The sequence below is a fragment of the Cervus elaphus genome, chromosome 5 (assembly GCF_910594005.1).
Source record: "Cervus elaphus chromosome 5, mCerEla1.1, whole genome shotgun sequence".
In the NCBI taxonomy this organism is placed as follows: domain Eukaryota; kingdom Metazoa; phylum Chordata; class Mammalia; order Artiodactyla; family Cervidae; genus Cervus; species Cervus elaphus.
Genome location: NC_057819.1, coordinates 732202 through 757072, shown reverse-complemented (window position 1 = coordinate 757072; position 24871 = coordinate 732202). Strand labels below are relative to the sequence as shown.

The following is a 24871-nucleotide window of genomic DNA, read 5'->3' as shown; positions in this document are numbered from 1 at the left end:
ATGTCATATCCTCGATGGCTGTATCATTCTTGTCATGGTTTACCCTGCCCCCTTCCCTCCTGTCTCACTTCCACTTTGGTTCTGCTTTTTCACAATTGAAGATGTGCCTGCTGCAGTGAATACTCTCCACTACACTGTCTTGCTTTCATCTGGGGTAGTCCTCTGACAGCCAGAAGTGGCATTGCTGCTTTGCAGAGAGCCAGTGTGCATTTATTTAAATGTTGATAGCCAATCCCAATAGTCCTAGGTATCAGTGATGTAATGCTGTGTGAGAAATTACACCACAGCCAAGTTTCTGAAAATGACAATAATAAACATTCATTATCTCCCATCCTTCCTATGGGTCAGGAATTCAGGAGAGGTTGAGCTGGGTTATGGCTCAGTCGTTTTTTTTTTTTTTTTTCTTTTCTTTTTTCTTTCTGTCTCTCTCGTTTTTTAAATTTGGCTGTGCTGGGTCTTAGTTGCGGAATGCAGGATCTAGTTCCCTGACCAGGGATCGAACCTGGGCTCCCTGCATTCGGAGCACAGAGTCTCAGCCCCTGGACCAGAGAGAAGCCCCTGGCTCAGTGCCTCCTGAGGTTCCACACAGCTGTGGGATGCGGAGGATCACCGTGCTCAGACGGCCTGGCTGGGCTGGAGGATCTGATTGTGAGACAGCTGGTCCGTGGCCATGGCAGGCAAGTGGGGGCGGGTTTTGACAGAGGTCTCAGGTCCACGCAAGCCTCTCCGCAGGGCTGCCTGAGTGTCTTCATGATGAGGTCGGGTGGGCGGGAGGGCTCACGGAGCACAGACAGAGCCAGATGCGAGGCTTGAGGCCTTTTATAATCACACACTTCCCTTATGTCTCATTCTGTCCCTTAGAACCAGTCATGAAGTCCAGTCCACGTTGAAGGACAGGAAGAAAGATTGGGATTCAGCCATTGGTGGGAGGAAAATCAAAGATCTTCCAGGCATTTTTTTTTTAAACAAATTAAAATCTATGTATCTGGCCTCCTCGGGGCCTCGCTGTGGGGTGCTGTGCTTCGCTGATGCCTGTGAGAGCTAGTTCTCCGCTCAGCGGCATCCCTTGCCCTGGGAGGCGGACTGTTGATCACTGGACCACCAGGGAAGTCCCTGCAGGCATGTTTCTAAACCACTCTAAGTGGCACATTTGGCACCTGTCCTGTTCCCGACCTGCCTAGCCCGGTCTAGATAAAGCTCTCTGCCTGATTGGTTCCAGGAGTGCCCCAGCCTTGATACCTGATCAAGTTCCTCATTCCCCACCCTGGATAATCCCGTTAGGCCAGTGCAGCAAGAATCCCCCTATCCTTGACACCTCACATTAGGAATCTTCCATCCAGCAACCCCTCACTCTGGCCCCAGCTGTCTGCTGTACTCAGAGGTGAATCGGAGCCCTCCCCCACTGAGAGCCCCCACCCCCGACAGCAGTAGTCTTCCTGAAGAGTCTTTCTTACTGTTTCGACAGGTGTCAGAATAATATCTTCTTTACCAGCGTGGGAAAGTGAGGTGTAACATTTGCATTTCCTGAGTATTACTGTCATTGAACTCGACTTCCTTTGTTTATACCCGCTGGGACTTCCTCTTCTGTGAGCTTCCAGTAAAGACTCTGTATCATTTTTCTGGTTGGTTGACTTTCTAATTATTAACTTTTAAAAGTTCTTATTTAAAAAAAAAAAAAAAAAGTCCCTGGAGTGGTTATGGGTCCACCTGCCGAAGTAGGAGACACCGGTTCGATCCCTGGTCCGGGAAGAACCCACGCGCTGAGGGGCGACTGAGCCCATGTGCCTCCCTGCTAAAGCCTCTGTCCCCTAGAGGATGGCAACAGAAGAAGCCATCGCAGGGAGAACGCCCCGAAGCACAGCTGGAGAGTGGCCCTGGCTCGCCACAACTGGGTAAAAGCCTGTGCAACAACCAAGACCCCGGTCAGCTGAGAGTCGAGAAATCACTGGGAAGGAAAGTTCCTGATGTGTTCTGAATAATTATTGTCAGTTACGTTACAAATACATTCACTCATGTATGTCGTCATTTGTAGGTTTTTTTTTTTTCCTTTCACTGATGTATACATTTAAAAATGTCTATTTATTTATTTGGTTTGGTCTTAGTTGTGGCACATGGGCTCATCCCCCTTGGAGCATGGCTTCCCTGACTGCAGGGCCCCAGGACTTCGTTGCCCTGCGGCATGTGGGGTCTTGTTAATAGTCAGGGATGGAGACCGTGCCCCCTGCATTGGAAGCCAGGCGTCATAACCACTGGACCTCCAGGGAATTCTCTGGTTTTTGTCCTCTTTTGAGTGTTAACTGCTCACATTCATTCCCACTTATTCAATGGACTCAATATCATTTCTTATTGTTTTGTACTTGAAAACATTTATTTTTGACTGTGTCGTGCAGCTTGTGGGATCGTTAATTCCCTGACCAGTGAAATCGCCACGTCCTAACCTCTGGGCCCCTAATGGATTCCCTGGATGAATTTTTTCATGGACTCTTTGCCACTGGCTGCCAATGTCTTCGCCAATCACAACTGTTTGTTTGTTTGTTTAGGATGGCTGTGATCAAACTGCTCTGCAGACAAACGCGGTGATCCTCTCCTTTAAGGTCCTTTCCACTGGGCGGAGACTTCAGACCTCCCGTTCTCTACACTAGCCTGCTACCTAGTGTCTCTGCTTCTGACCTCTCTCTCCTTCACCTCCCTCCTCTTGCTCTTACTCTGCTGAGCACCAGCCCTGTTCTCCGTGCAGAAGCACAGTCATGGAGGAGCAGACAGAGCACAGACCCTTGGGGAGCAGAGGGCTTGCTTGGAAGCTGACCCATCCCTGGGAGGACCCCAGGTTATCTTCCCTGTCCCTCTCTGAGGCCTCCCCCGCCCTGCCCCTCCTCTCCTGCAGATGTTCCCGTGGGGGGAACCACTGACTTGAGCCAGCTGGATTTTGAGATAACGGTCCCTCCAGCTCAGAGAAGATGGGGGCGTGTCCCCTCCCCACAGTCCCTGGCCAGAGCCCCCGCCTTGCTCCGGGCCTCCTGTCCTCACTCACCCTACAGCTCCCCACCCGCCGGCTCCTCTCTCCTACCCGCGAGGTGTGCACCTCCAGTCTCTCTCTTCATCTGTAGAACCATCAGAGGCCTGTCTCCTTCCATGCCTCAGTCACTGCCGGCTGGCTGCTGCCACCCTCAGGAGAGGACTCCCTCTCCCAGCCCCATTGGGCCTCCACGGTCACCCCTTCCCGGCCCCTCCACGGTCACCCCTTCCCTGCCCCTCTGGGTGCCCTTGGAAAACCAGTGTGCTCTGCGCTCAGCCCACCTTCCTTTCCCCATTCCTGTCCTAGCTCAGTGTATCACCTCCAAAAGGGCAGGACTCCCCCAGAAAGACCCTCAGCTGGACATCTGCAGCCTCCTCACCGTCCTGGGCCCCTGGAGGGCCTTGTCTTTCCCTAAACCCGCTCCTGCTCTGGCCTCCTTGTGATGAGGGGAGCTCGGCTGTCCCCGACCATGACTTGGGCTGACCCTTCCTCACGCATCACTCCGCTCTACAGGATCTGGGGAACCTGCCTCCTCCCCAGGTTTCCGGCCAACACTGCCCTCCGAACTCGATCCTTGCGCCCCTGAGGCCACCGCTTCCCTGGTGCCCCTCCAGGCCAGTCTCTGCAACATGAGTTGGCATCTGCCAGCCCAGGCTCACCCAGGCTGGAGGGCCAGGTCTGGTCTCCAAGTTTCCTTTCATGCTTAGAAATTCCTGGCGGCCTGCCGACCACTCGCTAGACTGGATCTGCGGACACTGTCTTCAAACTGGAATGCTGTCTCTGCTCCCCTCAAAGTCCTCATCTGGTACACAGCTGTGTGGTCACCACCTCCCAAAAGTCCTCCTGGATGGCCTCTCCCACTGGGGACGTCGGCTCCCCAGTGGGCCCTGTCTACTCGTCTTGCTTGGAGCCTCACACGGCGCTGCGCACAGCCAAGACAATGCTTCGCCGCTTACTTTCTCCCTCATCCACGGTTGCCCCCCTCCTCTGATCTTATCAACCTTGAGCCATCCCCAGCTACGTCCTCCCCTCACACTGTCCATCCTCCAGACACCGCCTTCGCACTTGAGCCTCGCAGGATGCGAGAAAAATGAACACAGGAGCCTCTGGTTGGAGTGCATGGACCTGGCTGCAGGCTGGCAAGTAGATTTAGTCTCAGTTCACTTCAGTCGCTCAGTCGTGTCCAACTCTCTGCAACCTCATGGACTGCAGGACACTGGGCCTCCCTGTCCATCACCAAATCCCGGAGCTTGCTCAAATTCATGCCCATTGAGTCGGTGATGCCATCCAACCATCTCATCCTCTGTCATCCCCCTCCTCTTCCCACCTTCAATCTTTCCCAGCATCAGGGTCTTTTCCAGTGAGTCACTTCTTTGCATCAAGTGACCAAAGTATTGGAACTTCAGCTTCAGCATCAGTCCTTCCAATGAATATTCAGGACTGATTTCCTTTAGGGTTGACTGGTTTGATCTCCTTGCAGTCCAAGGGACTCTCAAGAGTCTTCTCCAACACCACAGTTCAAAAGCATCAATTCTTTGGCCATCAGCTTTCTTTATAGTCCAACTCTCACATTCATACATGACCACTGGAAAAACCATAGCTTTGACTAGACGGAACTTTGTTGGCAAAGTAACGTCTCTGCTTTTTAATATGCTGTCTAGGTTGGTCATAAGTTTTTTACAAGGAGCAAGCATCTTTCAATTTTATGGCTGCAGTCACCATCTACAGTGATTTTAGAGGTCCCATGGGTTTGGGCGGACTCCGGGAGTTGGTGATGGACAAGGAGGCCTGAAGTGCTGAGGTTCATGGGGTCGCAAAGAGTCGGACACGACTGAGCAACTGAACTGAACTGAAAATAAAGTCAGCCACTGTTTCCACTGTTTCCCTATCTATTTGCCATGAAGTGATGGGACGAGATTCGTTTTCTGAACGTTGAGCTTTAAGCCAACTTTTTCACTCTCCTCTTTCACTTTCATCAAGAGGTTCTTAAGGTCCTCTTCACTTTCTGCCATAAAAGTGGTGTCATCTGCATATCTGAGGTTATTGGTATTTCTCCCGGCAATCTTGATTCCAGCTTGTGCTTCATCCAGCCCAGAGTTTCTCATGATGTATTCTGCATATAAGTTAAATAAGCAGGGTGACAATATACAGCCTTGACGTACTCTTTTCCTGATTTGGAACCAGTCTGTTGTTCCGTGTCCAGTTCTAACTGTTGCTTCTTGACCTGCATACAGATTTCTCAAGAGGCAGGTCACTTAGTCTTATATTCTCATCTCTTTAAGAATTTTCCACAGTTTGTTGTGATCCACACAGTTAGAAGGCTTTGGCATAGTCAATAAAGCAGATGTTTTCCCAGAACTCTCTTGCTTTTTTGATGATCCAATGGATGTTGGCAATTTGATCTCTGGTTTCTTTGCCTTCTCTAAATCTAGTTTGACCATCTGGAAGTTCACGGTTCATGTACTATTGAAGTGTGACTTGAAGAATTTTGAGCATTAATTTGCTAGTGTGTGAGGTGAGTGCAATTGTGCGGTAGTTTGAGCATTCTTTGGCATTGCCTTCCTTTGGGATTGGAATGAAAACTGACCTTTTCCAGTCCTGTGGCCACTGCTGAGTTTTCCCAATTTGCTGACATATTGAGTGCAGCACTTTCGCAGCATCATCTTTTAGGATTTGAAATAGTTCAGCTGGAATTTCATCCCCTCCACTAGCTTTATTCATAATGATGCTTCCTAAGGCCCACTTGACTTCGAATTCCAGGATGTCTGGCTCTAAGTGAATGATCACACTATCGTGATTATCTGGGTCATGAAGATCTTTTTTGTATAGTTTTTCTGTGTATTCTTGCCTGTGTATTACTCTTCTTAATATCTTCTGCTTCTGTTAGGTCCATACCATTTCTGTCCTTTATTGAGCCTATCTTTGCATGAAATGTTCCCTTGCTATCTCTAATTTTCTTGAAGAGCTCTCTAGTCTTTCCCATTCTATTGCTTTCCTCTATTTCTTTGCATTGATCACTGAGGAAGGCTTTCTTATCTCTCCCTGCTAGTCTTTGAAACTCTGCATTCAAATGGGTATGTATTTTCTTTTCTCCTTTGCTTTTCACTTCTCTTCTTTTCATAGCTATTTGTAAGGCCTCTTCAGACAACCATTTTGCCTTTTTGCATTTCTTTTTCTTGGGTATAGTCTTGATCCCTGCCTCCTGTACAATGTCATGAACCTCTAGTCATAGTTTTTCAGGCACTCTGTCTGTCAGATCTATTCCCTTGAATCTATTTCTAACTTCCACTGTATAATCATAAGGGATTTGATTTAGGTCATACCTGAATGATCTAATGGTTTCCCTACTTTCTTCAATTTCAGTCTGAATTTGTCAATAAGGAGTTCATGTTCTGGGCCACAGTCGGCTCCCGGTCTTGTTTTTGCTGACTGTATAGAGCTTCTCCATCTTTGGCTGCAAAGAATATAATCAATCTGATTTCGCTGTTGACCATCTGGTGATGTCCATGTGTAGAGTCTTCTCTTGTGTTGTTGGAAGAGGGTGTTTGCTATGACCAGGGCGTTCTTTTGGCAAAAATGTACTAGCCTTTGCCCTGCTTCATTCTGTACTCCAAGGCCAAATTTGCCTGTTACGCCAGGTATTTCTTGACTTCCTAGATTGACTCTAGACTCCCGGTAAACAGGAAAACACCTGTTCACACTGGCAGTAATTATGTCCCCGCCAGCATCCAGCAGGCGGCGGGCGACTCAGGGGACCGCGAGGGCGGGACAGAAGGGAGGAAGCAGGAAACGGATTTACAGGGCGCCACCCCTTGCCAGAACGCATTCCTTCACGTTCTCATTCTTTGCTGGGTCTGCCGCGCCGGGCGAGGAGGTAGGGAACCGAGAACCGCGCGGACACTCGGCCCCCAGGGTACCTCCGCCTCCGTCCGGGCCCCAAGACGCGCCTGTGGCCCCGCCCCTCGTCAGCCCCGGCCCCGCCCCCGCTCCCCGCCTCCCGCCCCGCGTCCTCACGGCGCCGGCGCGGCGTGCCCACGTGATGCCCCGAGGCCCCGCCCCACGCGTCCCGCCCCGCCCCCGCGAGTGCGGCCTCAGCTTGCGGCGGCGCCAGGTGAGCGACGGTCGCGGGCCGGCGGGCGTTTCGGTGCGCGGGGCCGGGTTCGGACCCCGGGCCCGGAGCTGACGCGCGGGAGCTGTCGCGGGCAGGCGGGGGAGCCGGCCCGGAGCAGACTGAGGCGGAGTGGGGGCGGCGGCCTGAGGCGAGCCGCGGCCTGACGTGGCGGGGGCGGCGGGCGGGACCCCCCGGGCACGGCGGGCCCCGGGGGCGCCGACGAGCTGACCCCGGGCGGGCCTGTCGCCCCCCGCGCGTCTTTCGGGACCGCCGCCTAGCGCTGCGCTGACGGCCTGCAACAGGCGGCCGGTCGGACGCCGTCCCCCCCGACGCGACCTTGGACCCCAGCCCGCACGCGCAGCGCGGACGGACCCGGACGGCCCTGGAGGCCATGCTGTCAGCGCGACGCCTCGGCCCGGAGGGCCGGCCGCCTCTGCCCGCCGCGGGCCCAGCGCCTTCTTCCCGGGCGTCTCCCTGTCCCGCGGCCGCGACGCCCCAGAGCGCTTCACCCGTCCTCCCCGCCGCCCCCCCCCCCCCCGCCCCGGGGACTGGGACCCCCTTCCCCTTTGTTGCAGACCTTGCCTCGTTCAGACGCTCCCTGGGGCCCTGCAGAGGACTGGGGCGCCTCCTCAGTAAAGGGTGTCGTCGGACATTTCTTCAGAGATGTTCCGACCCTGTCATCCATGAGTTTATGGAAATGCATGTTAGCGTCCTTCAGCTTGTACCTGCTTGGGGCGTGAAGCCGCCTTCCTCCTGCCTCAATAGCTCTGAACCGAACAGCAGTGCACACGGGGCTTTGCTTGTGATGACTGGGATCGTTATGGGTTGAGGGTACACTGAATCTAAGGAAGGGTTTCCTGAAGCTGCCAGAAAGTGAGCTCCCAAGGTAAAAAACTTTATTTCAGAAAAACAGGCTTGGGAAGGCAGTCCTAAAGGGTGTGCAGCATTCCTCTTTCTTATTTTTTGAAATTTCGTCAGTTACCAAAACAAAGTTACACTGTGAAATGCTGTTTTTTTCATGTATTAAGTCAGCAAAGATTAAAAAGAAATGCTATTGGTGTCGTACACACTGGTTGGACTCTGATTGTCTCACTTTGCTGGTGGGAGAATAAATAGGTACACCCTCTGTGGAAGGCAATTTGGCAGTATCTATTGAAAGGTCCACTACACAGTCAAATTAAGATAACCGAGCAGCTCTGTATCCAGTAAATGTTCCTCATTTAGCTGCCACATACACTGCAAATCTCTGATTTTTAGTGCAAAACTGTTAGCAACAGCAAACAATTGGAGGAAACCCAAACATCTTTCTAGAAAGGATTGGTTAAATAAAATAGGATTACCCATATAATGGACTATGGGAGGGATAAGAGGTTAAGGTGTAATATCTACTAAAAGGGGGGGAATTTAGTTTTACATTTTTGCCTGCAAATGCATCGATGCTGCTTGGAAGGGTGAGGGGGAAGTAGAATACTTTCCTCTGAGAGTCATCTGGTTGGTAAAGTAAGTGGGAAGGAAATTTAAGTTTCATCATATACCTTTTTGTTTATAGTAGAATCGCGCTCTCATTTATTCTTTCAAAGGTCCGGTAGGGGGGTTGAAGAAGCAGCACATTAGGGGAGGGGATCGTGGAGGAGCGTGAGGTGGGGAATGCAGATGTTCATGTGTGGCACGTGGCCCGCTGGCTGGCGGTCCTGTGGCCTGGAGGGTACACAACTCGACCCCACATCTCGGTGCAGGACGGACTGGCTGCCCCTTGAGCGGAGCAGCAAGCTGTCCCTAGTCACTTTTGGTTGGCTCAGCATGCAGGATCTTAGTTTCCCAACCAGGGGTCTCTCCCACCCTCCTTGCAGTGGAAGCATGGAGTTCTCATCATGGGATCTCCTGGGAGGCTCCTGGTGTTTTGTCTTTTTTGTATTTTTTCTTTTGCCTGCATTCTTGTGTTGGGGAACCCGGTGTTCTTTCGCAATAGGAGAGAGGACAGGCCCTTGAGAACTGGTCTGCGCCGGTCCTTGTGTTTGTCCCCTAGGGAGTTTAGAGTGCCTGAGGGGCTGGGTGTCCTTAGTCCCCTTTCCTTGGCTGAGGGGCCTCACGCTGAGGTTCACCACACAGGGGGTCCACCGAGAGGCTGGGTTCCTATGGGTCAGTCCATCTCTAGAACCTTCTGTCTCACAGCGACACTAAAGGAGATGAAATGGGAAGGAGGGTCTTAGTTGTGAAGGAACACAGGTCGGGAGGAAGGAGGCCCCAAGTCTGGACCCTGGTGGGAGGGAAGAGGGGACTAGAGGGTTGAAACTCTGGGGAGAGCATGGGTGAGCGTGAGGTAGGCCCCAGAGCACAGCACCCAGCCCTGCTCGGCCCCTTGGGCTCACCGCTCGCCCCTGTGTCTTGCCAGCTGACAGCCGCGGAGCTGAGGTCAGGAGCGGTGGTCAGGATGGCGGAGGAGCAGGAGTTCGCCCAGCTCTGCAAGTTGCCCACACAGCCCTCCCACCCGCACTGCGTCAGCAACACCTACCGAAGCGCCCAGCACTCCCAGGCGCTGCTCCGGGGGCTGCTGGCCCTGCGGGACAGCGGCATCCTCTTCGATGTGGTCCTGGTGGTGGAGGGGAAGCAGCTCGAGGCCCACCGCATCCTGCTGGCTGCTTCCTGCGACTACTTCCGGTCAGTGGGCGTGCATTCTCTGTTCTTGTTTTGTTTTAAAGGTGGTATCCTTGGCTTTGCTTACGATACTGTATTTTCCAGAATGAATTTTCCAGCAGTAAGTTACAGTATCTCGGTATGGTACAGATTTTCTTCGTACTTTACTCTGGCTTCCCATCATTTCATTTTCAAACAACTTTCAGACCCATGAAAACGTTGAGAAGAAGAGTATTACAAAGAGCTGGACACCCGTTGTTCCCACTGGGCAACATTTGCTCTCACTGCCTTTGTAACCACCACCTTTCCTCAAGACCTTACGAGGCTTTATGCCTTCATCTCAGCCCCAGGCAGTGTTCTTGTAACACCATTAGGAAGCCCACTTGGGCCCCGGCTCCTCTGGAGACTTCCGTGAGGACCGAGGTGGGCAGTCAACACCGCACACACATCGTTCACACAGTTGTGTTCACATGCTTGGGCCAGCCACCTCCCGCTCACACCTGCTCATCTCACGGGCCTCGGCCCCCGACCCTCCCTGTGGGTGCCGTGACCCCCCGAGTTTCTCAGTCTCCCACATGAGGCTTGCCCAGCACTCGGCACGTTGGGCAGAGCAGGTTCCACCGCCCTGACTTGACCCGGTCAAGGGGCAGCCCCCCTGCCGCTGCAGTGAACAGGGCTCCAGGCCTGAGACCCTTTGCTCTGGCTCCGTTCCGTTGGGTCCTTTTCTCTTCAAGGCTCAGCTGTAGTTCTCATCTTTTGATTCTAGGAGCTAATGAGCAAAATGTTTCTTCATGGTTTAAGTGCTACCTGTTCTCCGGAAGGAGGTTATGGAGAGGGCGACCCAGCGGTGACTGGCACCTTGGGGCAGGCGTGTCCAGGGACAGCAGTGTCCCCTCAGTTCATCGGCGTCCACTCTTCACAAGCTTTGTGACCCCGGGCAGCAGGCGGGGCAGGGTTGCCAGGAGCCCCCTCGGGGAGGCCTCGGAGCCCAGAAGGTCTGGCACTGGGGTCCCCCCGGCTCAGGGCCTGCTGAGCGCACCCTCGAACGCCCTCCACATGGAGCTCCTCTCCCCACGTCGGCCGTCCGTCCCAGTCACGGCCCTCTTCTGCAGGACGGTGGTGGGCACTGCCGCTCCTGCCTGCGGGAGGCCTCCTGTGTCTCCCACGTCCTACAGGAGCCGTTCTCGGCCCTTGGGCAGCCGTCCCTGGGTGGGCTTCTCCTGGGAGGTGTTCTCTTCTCCGGCCTGGTCACTGTGCAGGCTGACACCTTCTCCCCCTGGGACCAGGGAGAACCCAGACTTATCTCTGATAAACACATGTGAAATGATAATTCCCAAGCTTCAGCGGGTTTTTTACTTTATTATTCATTTCGCTTATTGACTCCGGTTGAAATGACACAGTGAGACTGGGGAAGGTCTCTGACGTGAGCAAGGGTGAAGGGAAGGACTTTGGAGGCTGTGGGCCCATAACTGGGCCCCGAAGGAGACGTCCTGTGGGGTGTCTGCCAGGCTCTCGGCGACATTGCGCAGCTGGGGCTCATAGCCTCCCTGGTTCTGCTCTGTGGCGTCAGCCAACACGGGGGAAGCTGAGTTCTTTCTGAATCAGAGGGTGAAACCCTCCGTGAGACCAGGGCTCATGGGCCAACAGACCCCTGTCCCTGGGCCTGGATCACAGAAGGACAGCTGGTTCCCTGTTAGCGAACGTCTCTTCTGATGCAAGCTGCTTACCAGCCTGAGGTGAGCCGGCGTGTGGTCATCTCCAGACAGGTGGTGAGGGGCGCATAGTTGTGTCTAGTGCCCATGCCTGCCTCTGTCCAAATAGGAAAACGGCGAGCACAGCTGTACCCCTGCCCTCCTGCCGCGCTCACACGGTCTTCACCCTACACAGGGTGTCTCTTGCAAAGCCCATTTCATACTTCTCAACCCCAAACCTCTGATACTCGGAGCTGCTCTGTTTTGCTTTGTTGGGTTCCAGCATGTTGCTAAACTTTGCCCCTGCCCTCTGGACGTCCCCCAGAGCTGTTTTGTTGGTGGAGACCTGTCTAGTCTGTCTAGAGAGCTGATCTCTGAGGGGAAGGGGAGAGTTGGATTCTTCTGTGTTACCAGTTTGTTGTTTTTTTAAATCTAAAGTTTGGCACAAATTCATTAAACCATGCAACCTGTCCTGAACTGAGATGAGACTTCTTTATTTTTATCATACTTTTGGTTGGGAAATACTGAGGTGTTTGGATTCGAGGTGTTGATTTTAGAACCCCATGGAGGGTCGTGACATCATACATGTGGCAGATAAGTGTTTTCTCCGGCTGAAACGTTCTGGATTCTGAGACACACCTGGTCTCAAGGGTGTGGAGGAGGTATCGGGGCTGGAAGGAGCTGCGACAAGAGATGTGCCCGCCTGCTCAGGGCCGAGGCAGCCAGTGGCACCTGGTGCTGTCTGGTTGTGACCTCCCAGTGGTGGGCGTGGCCTGTGTTCTCTTTGTGGTCCGGGCTGCCCGTTGTCATTTCTGTTCAGTCGCTCAGTCGTGTCCCGACTGTTCTTGACCCCATGGACTGCAGCATGCCAGGCCTCCCTGTCCGTCAGCAACTCCCAGAGCTTGCTGAAACTCATGTCCATTGAGTCAGTGATGCCATCGAACCAACCTTCACTGTCTCCCCCTTCTCCTCCCACCTTCAGTCTTTCCCAGCATCAGGGTCTTTTCCAATGAGTCACTTCTTCACGTCAGGTAGCCAAAGTATTGGAGCTTCAGCATCAGTCCTTCCAGTGAACATTCAGGACTGATCTCCTTTAGGGTGGACTGGTTGGATCTCCCTGACATCCATGGGGCTCTCAAGCGTGCTGTCTGTACCCTCCACTTACTTGGTCATTCCTCACCTGCTGGACACTTGGTGAACATCTCTCTTTTTTTAATTGTGATTTCTAAAAAACCTATAAGGTTGACCACTGTAACCGTTCTCAGTGTGCAGCTCAGTAGCGTTAATTACATCCACTTTGTGGCTCAGTCCCCGAAACTGTTTCACGTTGTAACACTCATCCTGTACCCATGAACCACTTCCCATGGCCCCTCCTCCCAGCCCGGGCAGCCACCTTGTGCTTCTGTGTCCGTGACTGCTCTCGGGACCTCACATGAATGGAGTCAGGCAATATTTGCCCTTTGAGGACTGGCTTCTTGGCCGAACGGCGTGTCCTCAAGGCTCACCCAGGCTGTAGCGGATGTCAGGCCCTCCTTCCTTTTCAAGGCTGAATAACGTTCTCCCGTCTGCTGCATCTCGGTGGACGCTGGTTGTTCCCGTCTCTTGGCTCTTGTGAGGAAAGCTGCTGTAAGCATGGGGCGCAGGTGTCTCTTGGAGGCCCTGCTGTCAGTTCCATGGAGTGTGTACTCAGACGCGGAATTGCTGGAACATTCTGTAATTCTATTTGTCATGTCTTGAGGAACCCCCAAACTGTCTTCCACAGCAGCTGCACTAATTTACATTCCCACCAGCGATGCACAGAGGTTCCAGCTTCTTTAAGTTGATGAGACAAGAGTCTAAAAGGAAGTGGCAAAGCACCTACACTTTTTGGAAGAGAAAGTGAAAACAGCTGCTAAACCCACGACCCAAGCCTCTGTCCTACGGTCCGCTGCCACATTTCTTCCTTGCCCCCTGGCGGCTGGAGCCAGCGTCCTCTCCCTTTGCTTCTAGGGGTGTCCGGGGCAGGCCCCCCGCCCCCCGGGTGGAGCTTCGTGACAGGTTGTGGCAGAGGCGTCCAGGCGCCAGGGTGTGGAACCCTTTGACCCAGCAGTGGCTTTCCTGGAATTGATCGTGGCATTCCCACCAGCTCCTGGGGCAGAGCCATCCATAGGGTGAAATGACGGGAGATGAGAAGGAACCCAGGGGGACTGCGGTCCATTGTGACCTTTGCCCGGGGGCAGCCCTGTGGGTACTGATGATACAGGCCATTTCCAAGGTGCCCTGTGAAGGTGAAGCTGGGTGCGGGTCAAGGCGTGGGCCCTGCCTTGGGATGGTGCCACCCTGGGAGAGCGGCTGGGGGCCGGAGCCGAGGGCGGACGGAGCCTTTGACCATTTCATACCTTCTCAGTTTTGTGAGTGTGCGTGCGTGTGTTGAAATGGAACACGACCACTCTGTCAGCGTGCTGCTGTCCCGTTTCAGCCACAAGGCTTCCCTGACCGCTGCCTCCTCTCTCCAGCCCCTGACTGACCCCGCTGCTGGGACGTTGAGAGGTGCCTGCTCTGTAGGGGCCAAGGCGGGCTCCCGCTGACCCATCTCAGCCCTGGGTCCTGGCTCCCCTCGCTCAGCCCCAGGGTGGTCTCCCCGCCAGATCCCCAGGCCTGCCGGGGCCTCCTGTCCCCGCTCCAGCCTCTCCACCCTGCCCCACGGGGCCTGGAGTCGGAAGTCCTTGGTCAGACCTGGGATCAGTTCCCTGACGGCACCTCCTTTGCCTGGTGTCCGACCATACCTGACCCTGCCTCGCAGCACGTGGCCCAGACTCCCTCCCTGCCGGTGGCTGGCCTGCAAGTTCATCCTGGGCCTGGGCACCCTCCGCCTCCACGGCCTCCTCAGGGAGGGGCCCCTCTCCACCTGCCGTCCCCCCGTGCCCCTCGGGCTGGCCGCTCCTCCGTCAGACGCCCCGTTTCAGTCCCCGACCGCGATTTCACCCCCAGCAGTGCCCTGTCTTCTGTCTGTCCTCCGGCTTTAGCTCCATGCTCCGGGGGTTTTGCCGCTTCGCTTCACTGTGGAGTCGGCCTCGTGACCGGTTCCTGGTGTTGAGTAGCTGCAGGGGCAGGGATGCCGAGCAGAGGACGTTTACCGTTTCATGTTTGTCCTCTCCCGCTGAGCCCCAGGAATCACACGGGCAGACGCAGCAGAAAGCCCGCTGGCCCAGTGCCCCCGGGGACACGTGCGGTTCCTGGGGCATGTGAGATGGAGGTTTCCAGAACGGTCCCAAGCTTGGTCAGGAGCTGTGGGCGCCTCTGTGGGATGGCTCGGGGTACGAGCCAGCCTCGGCCCCCTCCGGCGGCCCTGTGGGCGTCACCAGCTGTGCCCTGTCTTCCCTGCGCAGGGGCATGTTCGCTGGGGGGCTGAAGGAGATGGAGCAGGAGGAGGTCCTGATCCATGGCGTGTCCTACAATGCCATGTGCCAGATCCTGCACTTCATCTACACCTCTGAGCTGGAGCTCAGCCTGAGCAACGTCCAGGAGACACTGGTCGCCGCCTGCCAGCTTCAGGTGAGGCTCCGACCTAAGAGGAGGGAGCCCTCCCTTCCCCCGCCGCCCGGCTCTGTTTTAGGTGTAACGCGCTGGGCTTCTCTGCAACGTTGATTCTAAAGCGAGTCTTACTGGGTGTGACGCTGCCAAGTGCGCGGCCTGCCGGGTCCCGTTTGTTGGTGTCGCCAGTGACTGTCAGTGGCTTGTCCCCCATGTGCTGGCCCTCCGAGGTGCCCCAGGGATGGGGTCCCACGCCCGGACACCTGGCCTGGGCTTGACAGCCTGCTCTGTCCACAGATCCCAGAGATCATCCACTTCTGCTGTGACTTCCTCACGCCCTGGGTGGACGAGGACAACATCCTCGACGTCTACCGGCTGGCCGAGCTCTTCGATCTGAGCCGCCTGACTGAGCAGCTGGACGCCTACATCCTCAAGAACTTCGTGGCCTTCTCACGGACTGACAAGTACCGCCAGCTGCCCCTGGAGAAGGTCTACGCCCTTCTGAGCAGCAACCGCCTGGAGGTATCCTGCGAGACGGAGGTGTACGAGGGCGCCTTGCTCTACCACTATCCGCCAGAGCAGGTGCAGGCCAACCGGCTCCCGCTGCACGAGCCGCCCAAGCTCCTGGAGACCGTGCGCTTCCCCCTCATGGAGGCCGAGGTCCTGCAGCAGCTTCACGACAAGCTGGAGCCCAGCCCGCTGAGGGACACCGTGGCCGAAGCCCTCATGTACCACCGGAATGAGAGCCTGCAGCCCAGCCTGCAGGGCCCACAGACCGAGCTGCGCTCGGACTTCCAGTGCGTCGTGGGCTTCGGGGGCATCCATTCCACGCCGTCCACCGTCCTCAGCGACCAGGCCAAGTACCTGAACCCGCTGCTGGGGGAGTGGAAGCACTTCACCGCATCCCTGGCGCCCCGCATGTCCAACCAGGGCATCGCGGTGCTCAACAACTTCGTGTACCTGATTGGAGGGGACAACAACGTGCAGGGCTTCCGAGCCGAGTCCCGCTGCTGGAGGTAGGGCCCCGGGTGGGGCTGCCCGCGGTGTGGGCGCCTCCCACTCCTGTCTCCTCTCCCGGGAAACCCACGCCCCCTGAGGCACCCCCGCCATCTGGCAGGCACGGGGCTGCAGGGAGCGCCGTGGCAGGAAGGGGGGTCCGGACCTGGGAGCACGGCCACCCTGGTACCCTCTGCCCTTGCAGCCTGGCCCAGCTTCCCTCTCCTATGCACTTAGCTCCGCTCTCCTAGCAGCACAACCTCCTTGGAAGGTGGCTGCCTGTCACCCCGCTCCCCCAGCACACAGTCCTCAGCCCTGGGGTAGGGCAGGCCTACAGGCCCCGCCGCACCTCGGGCCAAATCCCTGCACCCCCAGCTCCGCTGTCAGCCGTGTGCCGGGTTTGAGGTCCTGGAGCAGGCCATGCTTTCTGCCTGTGAGGCTGCAATCTTCCGGGCCTGTTGCTTTGGGCCAGATCAGGGGAAGTGGGGCAGGCCCCCCGGCCTCCGCTCCTGGAGGCTTCCAGGCTGGTTTCCACATCTGGGGCCTCTGGGAAGCTTCCGCCTCCACGAGCAGACAGTCGGCACGGCAGACGCAGGTTGCGGGCTGCCTCGCGCAGCTGTGAGCTGGTGCCGACCTTGCTCAGGGGCGGGTCTGGCCGGCCACACCCCGAGGACGGACCTGACACGGGGGAGACCCAGAGCATGGCACGCTTTGTGGTCAGATGGGAAGTGGGTGCTCAGTTCAAAAGGGAGGAAACCATGCCTTCATGCCCTCGCCCCTGGCCACCCGTCCCGGCTGGGCCTCCACCTGGCAGAGCCAGCTCCCCATGGCAGCCACCAGGGGCCCTCCGAGGCCCCGCCCTCCTCCTCCAGGCCCCGCCCCTCCCTGTAACCCCGCCCTCCTCCTCCCCGGCCCCGCCCTCCTCCCAGGAACAGACTGACCAGCTGCTGGGCTCCCTTTGGCCTCTCTCCTGACTTGCAGTGGAAGGGGGCCCTGGGTGCCAGCACCAAGGGCCGTGATGTCCATCAGTGAGTGACTGGCTCCACCACTGACAGCCTCACTCGGCCTCATCTTTTCTGAGCGGACCAAGCGTGATCTGCGCCGAGCCAGGTGCCCTGGGGCGCAGGAGCACAGAGGTGGGCCACAGTGCTTTGAGGGCCTCGTCACACGTGTCGACCCTGGGGTCCCTCGTGGTAGCTTCCCTCGGCAGGCAGCGTCATCCCATCAGGAGCGGAGCCGAGTGAACAAAGCTGATGCCCAGATTCTCTCACACCTGGCTCTATATGGTCTGCCTGGCTGGCAGGGAGGAGCCGCGGCTATAAGAAGCGGCTGCCGAGTGCATTTCACTTGTGTCTGGGGCAAAGACTAAAAAAGGGGTGTCTAACTGGAGGCCTGGAGGCCGTTGTGCCCAGGTGTCCAGTCGAGAGACCATAATTGGGGGCCTCCCTGAGTGAGCAGAGAGCCGCGGGGACCTTGGAGTGAGACGGTGAGATGGAGGTGCTGTCGGAGCCTTCGGGCGGCTTGGGGTGGACAGCCGAGGTTCTGGAGGCCGCCGGGAGTCACACCTGGAGGGCCTGGTGCCTCCTCCCACCAGGAGGCTCCTGGCCCCGCCCTCCAGGCTGTGGGGGCGTGCTGGGGGGGGGGGGGGTGGCCTGCTAACACGCTGTCTCCTGTCCCACGAGGTACGACCCGAGGCACAACCGCTGGTTCCAGATCCAGCCGCTGCAGCAGGAGCACGCAGACCTGTGCGTGTGCGTCGTGGGCGGCTACATCTACGCGGTGGCGGGCCGCGACTACCACAACGATCTGACCGCCGTGGAGCGCTACGACCCTGCCACCAACTCCTGGGCTTACGTGGCCCCGCTCAAGAGGGAGGTAAAGAAGCCCCCAGAGGAACCCCTCCCAGGTTCACAGAGGAAGCGGAGGCCGGGCCAGGGACCCAGGACCAGGACCAGGACCAGAGCCCTCTTGCCTCCAAGAGCTGTGCCCTGAGTTTGGGTGGGGGCCCCCTGAGGCTGAGCCAGCGCGTAGGCAGAGACCCTTTCCCGAGTCCCGACCCTTCTGGGCCTCTTCACCTTGGCCCCCGGCAGCTGCTGTAACCCTGCAGTACAGGGTGGATGGAAGCCTTCCCCTTGCCTGTCCCTTGGCTCCGCTGAGGTGACCCGGGCCATGTCCAGAGGGGCACGGGAGGGACTGGAGAGGCAGGACCCCACAGCCTCAGACCCGGAGAGGGCAGGCCCTTCACAAAGCCAGAAACATTTCAGAAGTGCTGTTTTTCCTGTTTGTGTTTCTGTAAATCGTGTGTCCTGCACAGTACCTTGTTTTGTTCCAGCTTGAGGATGTTAACCTGTTCATCTTGCAGAGGTGCTTTAAGGGGGTGGCTCTCTGAGCTTATGGACTTGGGGGTCCTGAGACTCTGGCCCCCAATCCAGACACAAGACCTCAGGGCAAGAGGGGCTCTTGCTGGTCTGTGCTGCACTCCGGGTCACAGCATCTGTGAGCATCTCTGGGCACCGCGCAGAGGAAGGATGGCTGTGTCCCGTCGGAGGCCTTGGCTAGATGGGCACTCTGCCTCCCTGACCCTTCCCGCTCCCCTCCCCTCGCTTCCCCTTCTCTCCCCTCCCTGACCCTGTCCTTCCCCTCTCCTCCCCCCAACCTTTACCCCTCCCCCTTCCCCAGCCCCCAGCTCCTCTCCACAGCCTGTGTGGCCCCACGGAAGGCCAGGACTTCCCACCAGGGCCCCTCCCAGGCCAGGGAAGCCGGCGCGGCCCCCCCCCCCACCCCGGCCACTTTTGAGAGGAAGCCCTTCTGGAGAGCATTCCCTGCTCGTTGAGGAGGAGGCATATTGTGCTGGGGAGAGACCGGTCCTCGAGCGCGGGCAGGCGGACGGAGGGGAGAGGGGGAGGGGCTCCAGGGGCTTTGTCTGGACCGGAGGCTGCGCTTCTCAGCCTGGCCACGGAGGGGCAGCCTCGGCCTTCAGCCGGCGCTTCTGCCCGGCAGCCTGGCTCCTCACTTTGGTCTGTTTGTTCAGCAGCCCTTGATTGAGCACCTTCTGGATACCAAGCCCTGGGGATCCAGTGGTGGCAGTGACTGAGAGCGCGCTCTCGGTCACTGCACGATCCGGAAGGGGACTCGGGGCCGAGCCCAGCGGTGCTCGAGGAGGGGCTCCCGGGCCGGCCTCGCTGGACTGTTGTGGGCGTGGGGAGGTGTCAGTGAGACCACGTCCAGGAAAGATGGCAGCCGTTGGGAGAAGCAGAAAGAAGCTTCCAGGCTGGGAGGAGGAGGCGAAGCAAGAGGAGTGCGTGTGAAGACTGGGGTTGAGGGAGTGGGCCCGGCCCGTGGGTGGTTCAGGCGTGGGCTGCGGGCTGGGGACATGACAGACCTGAGCCGCCCGGCACAGCCGGTTGGCAGCCAGGCTTTGGGAGGCCAGACAGGAGATGGAGACGTGTGAGTGCAGGGCCGTGCGGGCCGGGGGTAGCTCTGATCAGCTCGGGGGCAGTGCTAGGCCAGGGGCCCTGTGGGTCTGCAGACATGGGCGTACAGCCCCTAGAGGGGCCTTCAGGATTTCTGCAGGGCCCATGGCAGGGCGGGCCCACACTGCCACCTGTCTCAGGGTCCTTCCCACTTCCTCCTGCTCAGTACTACCTGGAACTCAGGATGTGTGTGTGAAACTCGGAAAACCCAAAAGGTTGAGATAACATGACAACCCAGCAAGGGATCTGGGGACCTTGATCCGAGTGAAGATGAAAAGACAACGTGTCAAGTTTTGTGGCATGCCAGCTGAAGCTGTGCTGAGAGGGAAATTTGTAGCACTGAAAGCATTCTTAGGGAAGAAAAAAAAAATCTCAAATGAGTAATCTAAACTCATCCCTCAAGAATCTAGAAAAGTAAGAGCAGAGTGAATCCAAAGCAAGCAGAAGAAAAGAATAAACACCAGAGCAGAAATCAATAAAGTTGAAGGAAAAACAGCAGAGAAAAATCAATGAAACAACCAGGTCTTCACAAGATCAATGAAATTGACAAACCTCTAGGAAGCCTGGGGAAGAAAACAAAAACAATTGAGTTAAAGTATCAAGAACGGTCAGGGGAGGGGGGGTGCATTACTAAAACCCTGTCAGAAGGAGGTGAAACACACCAGTTCCTCAAAGTGCTGGAACACCCACAAAACTAAGCAGATCATTTGCATGTACCTGTTAAGAAAATGACGTCCAGGCCCAGATAGTTTAACTGGAGAATTTTACCGGACTTTTAAGAAAATACCGATTCTTTTTTTCCAGAAAATGGAAGAGGGAGAATAATTCTCAGTTCACCTTAGGAAATTATTAAATTGATAACAAAACCATACAAGACAGCAGCCTCTCCCCCCAAAAGAAGAGCAAGCGTGTCATACATACATATGAATATTAATAACTAAATATTAGCTAATTCCCCTCTCCCTCCAAAAGAAATTCAGGACCAAATAGAGTCGATTACAAAGACTGGTTCCATACTCGAAATTTAACCAGTGTGATTGACCGTATTTAAAATCGCAGGATCATATTGGAGCAGAAAAGGAGCTGATAACAGGCCTGGAGAGTTGGCGGGCGTGGGGGTTGGGAGGCCGGGGGACAGAGGCCTCTGTAAAGAGGGGGCTGTGATGGTTTCTTCGGGGTCCCGCGCAGATGTCTGCCTGGGGGGAGGGGGGGTGGTGGGCGGAAAAAGGGGTTGCCTCTCCCCTCGGGAAAGCGTAGCATCGTCTCTGGGCCCTGGAATCATCTTCCGTGGGGACGGTGGGGGACTGGACGGGGCGTCCAGGGAGGAACCGGGCAGACAGCGAGGAGGAGGAGTCCGGGTCCTCGCGGCGCGGCCCCTGGTCTCCTGGCGCACGCTCACACGCCGGTTTCTCCTGGCCGCAGGTGTACGCCCACGCAGGCGCCGCGCTGGACGGGAAGATGTACATCACTTGCGGCCGCCGCGGGGAGGACTACCTGAAGGAGACCCACTGCTACGAGCCGAGCAGCGACACCTGGCACACGCTGGCCGACGGCCCGGTGCGGCGGGCCTGGCACGGCATGGCCACCCTCCTGGACAAGCTGTACGTGATCGGGGGCAGCAACAACGACGCGGGCTACCGGAGGGACGTGCACCAGGTCAGCGGGGCCGCCTCCCTCGGGTGTCAGTGAGGAGCCGGCCACGGCAGTAGGCGGGGTGCGGGGGAGACACGGGACACCTTCTCGTTTGCTAGACTGCATTTCCTAGAGCGGCTTCAGCCTCACCGCCAAGCCGAACAGAGTGCAGCGAGGTTTCCCGTGGCCCCCGCGCCCACCGCCTCCCTGCACTCTGCGCCACAGCGTGGCGTCCTTACAGCTGATAACTCGGCTGGCCTGGGGTCACTCCTGGGGGTACACACGGGGTTGAGACAAATGGCACGTGTCCACCACTAGGGTATCACAAAGAGCGTCACCTGTCTTCACTATTATTAAAAGCTTTAATTATAAAGTTAGTATAACCACATTGCAGAACTCTGGGAAAATGGAGAAGGGGGACAAGAATTCCTGAAACTTGGCCCCCGGCCCTGAGTGTTAGCCCTCCTGCCTGTGTGAGGGCTCCACCTGCTTCAGGTCGGAGAGCGTCCACCCACCTGTCCTGGCTTCTGGCGCTGTGGGCGTGTTGTCTCATTTGAGGGCCACCCAGCCCCACCCAGTAGCTGTGCAGAGTTCCATCAGACTGGTGACGTTGCGGTTGGTCAGGTTGTGGCAGTTTCAAGTAGTATTTGAAGCAACGTTTGCTCCGTGGAGCTCTTTGGGTATCGGGTTGTCTGCTGAGGTGAGAGCCGTGGTCCCCTAACTGCAGCTCCCGGGCCAGCAGCACCCACATCAGGAGAGAACTCCAGGAATGCAGATTTCCTGGCCCTCAGCCCCACCTACCTGGATGTTCCCGGGTGGAACCCTCCAGCGCTGAGAACCACTAGGCTCCAGCATTTCATTTCCTGTTGCAACTAGGACAGACCACCACAAACGCGGCAACAGAAAGCCACACGAGCATGTGGTGACAGTCTGTGACTCTCGCTTGACGACAGTCCAGGGGTGTTCCCTCGGCAGAGCCCAGGGAGGGTCGGCGTCCGTCACCCAGGGCGTCAGCAGAGCTCAGCCCCTGCAGTAGGGCCAGGTCCTGCTCCTCGCCGCTGTGGGCTGAAGCCTTCCTTGGCTTCTGGAAGCCTCCAGGCCGGCCACTCAGGCCCCTTCCTCTTCCAAGCTGGCAGCTCCCCTCCCATCTCAGGCCTTCACACGTCCCCTGCTGCTTCCAAGGGCTGTGCGATCAGGGGGTGCCCCGAAGATCCAGGGTAGCCCGTGTCCACGTTCCTGCGCTCACCCACCTGCAGAGGCCGGCTTGGGCCCCTGGCGGCCAGGCCTCCTCCTAGCTGGAGGAGCAGAGCCAGTGTCCACCTGGCTCTGCAGAGTTGTGCCTGTCACCGCCCTGACTGGTCAGACGGTGCCCAGCCCGGCTTCCCCAGCCTCAGCCAGTGCCTTTTCTTCCCCAGTGGCCGCTCGTTAACAGCTGACGACTTGTATCTGAGGTTCTGTTTTGCAATTCTTGCATTACTAGTAGGTTGAACATTTCCCCCAGTTCCCACATTCACTATTTAGGGTAACTTTGAAGACAAGATGATTTTTTTCCCTCTTTTTTGGCTGCACCACGTGTCTTGTGGGCTCTTAGTTCCTGACCAGGGACTGAACCTGGGGCCCTAGCAGGGAAAGCGCGAGTCCTCACCACTGGACTGCCTGGGCCTTCCTGAGAGCATGGTGATGGTCATCACGACTCAGCAAGCCCATCTCCTCATTTTATCTGCGTCTTCCCCAGTGCTGTGTGCGCTTGGCTTTTGAGTTTCAGCTTCAGTGGTGGAGGGGAGTGAGCCAGCACCCCCAGCCCAAAGGGGAGACACCCGCGGGCCTGGGGCCACTGGCCGACTGAGGGGCCGGGGAGGGGGCACAGAGTGGCAGCTGGTCCGAGCTCTTCCTCTGGGGGTCCCCCAGTTCCCTAAGAGCCCGCGCCTTACTTGCAGGTGGCCTGCTACAGCTGCAGATCCGGGCAGTGGTCCTCCGTCTGCCCACTCCCGGCCGGGCACGGGGAGCCAGGCATTGCTGTGCTGGACAGCAGGATCTACGTGCTGGGCGGCCGCTCACACAACCAAGGCAGCCGCACGGGCTACGTGCACATCTACGACGCGGGGAAGGACAGCTGGGAGGAGGGGCCGCAGCTGGACAACTCCATCTCGGGCCTGGCCGCCTGCGTGCTCACCCTGCCGCGGTCCCTGCTGCTCGAGCCACCCCGGGGGACCCCTGACCGCAGCCAGGCCGACCCGGACTTCGCCTCTGAGGTGATGAGTGTGTCTGACTGGGAGGAGTTCGACAACTCCAGCGAGGACTAGGGTCCTGGGGGTGGGGGGGCAGGAGATCCCGGGTGTCCCCCACCCCACCCATCAGCAGGTAGGCAAGTGTTTTGGGAGCTTGCAGACCTGTGGCAGCAACCCTTTGGGAAGGGCTTGGTCCCCTGAAGGTTCCCAGGCCCCCCTCCTCGGCAGGCATGGCCAGGGACTGGTGCACCACCTGCCATCCCGGTCCCCGTTGGGCTGAGAGGGCGCCTTCTCCCAGGGGACCTGGGGACGGGCCCCCTTGTGGGGGCCAGGGCACAGCCCCACCTCCCGTGGGCAGGAATGGTGCAGGCTGGGCCCATCGCCAGCCAGGGGCCCGAGGCTGGTTGTGATAACAGGGTCTTGCAGCTGGGCCTTCCCGCCCCCGTGTTGTTGATAAATGAAATAAAGCACCTTCCACGAGGCGCGTTGCTCCCTAGCTCTCAGCTCCGAGGGCGTGGCTTCTGGGTGGATCCCACCCCCGCCGGGTCGGTGTCGCCAGGACACCTGTCCCTGTCTGCTGACCCTGGCTGGAGCGTCTCTGCCGCTGAGGACCTCTCCTGTGAACCAAGGTTCCCGTGGCCGTCTTGGCACTAAGGAAAGCCCAGCACTTGGGGAGGGAGGGCGGGAGAGCCTCGGGGGGCGCCTGTCTCCTGCATCTGAGCCCGTCTTGCGGAGGGGCCTCTGCGTTTCCTCCAGGTAAGCCTCAAGGACCCTCCTGAGTGGGTGGGACCTGCAGGCGGGGGTTCCAACGCCATTTTCCGCACTGCCCAGCCTCTGCCAGGACACTGTCCTCTCCTCCGGGGTCCTCTTACCCACCCCTGCAGACCCCCACTGCTCTGGGTCTTTGTCTTTGTCCCCGTGCCTTGCCCAGGGCCCACGTGCCGGCGCTGTCATGGAGGGCGGCAGAGGGGTGGTGTGCCCTCCTTGGGTGGAGGGCATGGGGGGTGCAGGGAGTTGGCCGCTCTGAACTTCTTTGGGGGTGCCCTAAGGACAGGTGTGAGCATCAGGCAGTTGCTGTGTGACTGCTGTCCCAGGGCCCAGGTACCCTTGAGGAAACGGGCCCGGCTCCCTCACCCCACATGACATCACGCGCTTAACACTTAAGGCAGCGAGCCGGGCGCTGACCCTGGTGGTCCCTTCCCGTGGGACAGGACAGCCATTCCTCCAGAGGCACCCTCCGACTCCCAAGGGTGAGGTGCGGGACTGTGAGCTTGGAGTGGGGACCCCGTTTCTGTCTCTGCCACCACCCTGCAGGCCAGGGTCGCAGTCTCAGCAGACCTCGGAGGCTCCCACGAAGAAGGGCTGAGACGTCCGCCCCGCCCCAGAGTGTCCGGGCTAGTGCAGCTGTCTCCCCAGCCAGGCACCAAGTCCTGGCTTTGCGAGAGGCCTCTGGTCCACAGGGGATGGAGGGGGATCTGTGAGGCTCCCAGGGCATGGGGCGGGGTATACACGAGCCCTAAAAGGGTTCCTACGCCCTGGGCCACAGCCTGGCCCTGCTGCGGGCCAGCGCAGCGTTG

The 24871-nt window shown here is 57.7% G+C and overlaps 1 protein-coding gene across 3 annotated transcripts; it reads left to right on the top strand.

Moving 5' to 3' along the window:
- The first annotated feature begins 6871 nt into the window (after positions 1-6871).
- Positions 6872-23777, top strand: KLHL22 (kelch like family member 22). Of its 3 annotated transcripts, none has more exons than XM_043901071.1 (7): positions 6872-6890; positions 9520-9785; positions 14821-14986; positions 15263-15981; positions 17644-17836; positions 20857-21090; positions 23004-23777. In XM_043901071.1, exons 2-7 carry the CDS (start codon positions 9559-9561, stop codon positions 23367-23369), a joined length of 1905 nt encoding a protein of 634 aa, XP_043757006.1. In that variant the 5' UTR covers positions 6872-6890; positions 9520-9558; the 3' UTR covers positions 23370-23777. The 3 variants fall into 3 exon arrangements, with proteins under 3 accessions (XP_043757006.1, XP_043757005.1, XP_043757007.1); XM_043901070.1 differs by lacking the exon at positions 6872-6890 and adding an exon at positions 7003-7127; XM_043901072.1 differs by lacking the exon at positions 6872-6890 and adding an exon at positions 7868-8013.
- Positions 23778-24871: the final 1094 nt, after the last annotated feature.

Excerpts from the sequence above, each read along its gene's own strand:
- KLHL22 (XM_043901070.1), top strand. The coding sequence starts at position 7,056 with ATGCCCCGAGGCCCCGCCCCACGCGTCCCGCCCCGCCCCCGCGAGTGC. Across the intron at positions 14,987-15,262 it reads TCGCCGCCTGCCAGCTTCAG|ATCCCAGAGATCATCCACTT; the intron begins GTGAGGCTCCGA and ends CTCTGTCCACAG. Across the intron at positions 15,982-17,643 it reads GCCGAGTCCCGCTGCTGGAG|GTACGACCCGAGGCACAACC; the intron begins GTAGGGCCCCGG and ends CTGTCCCACGAG.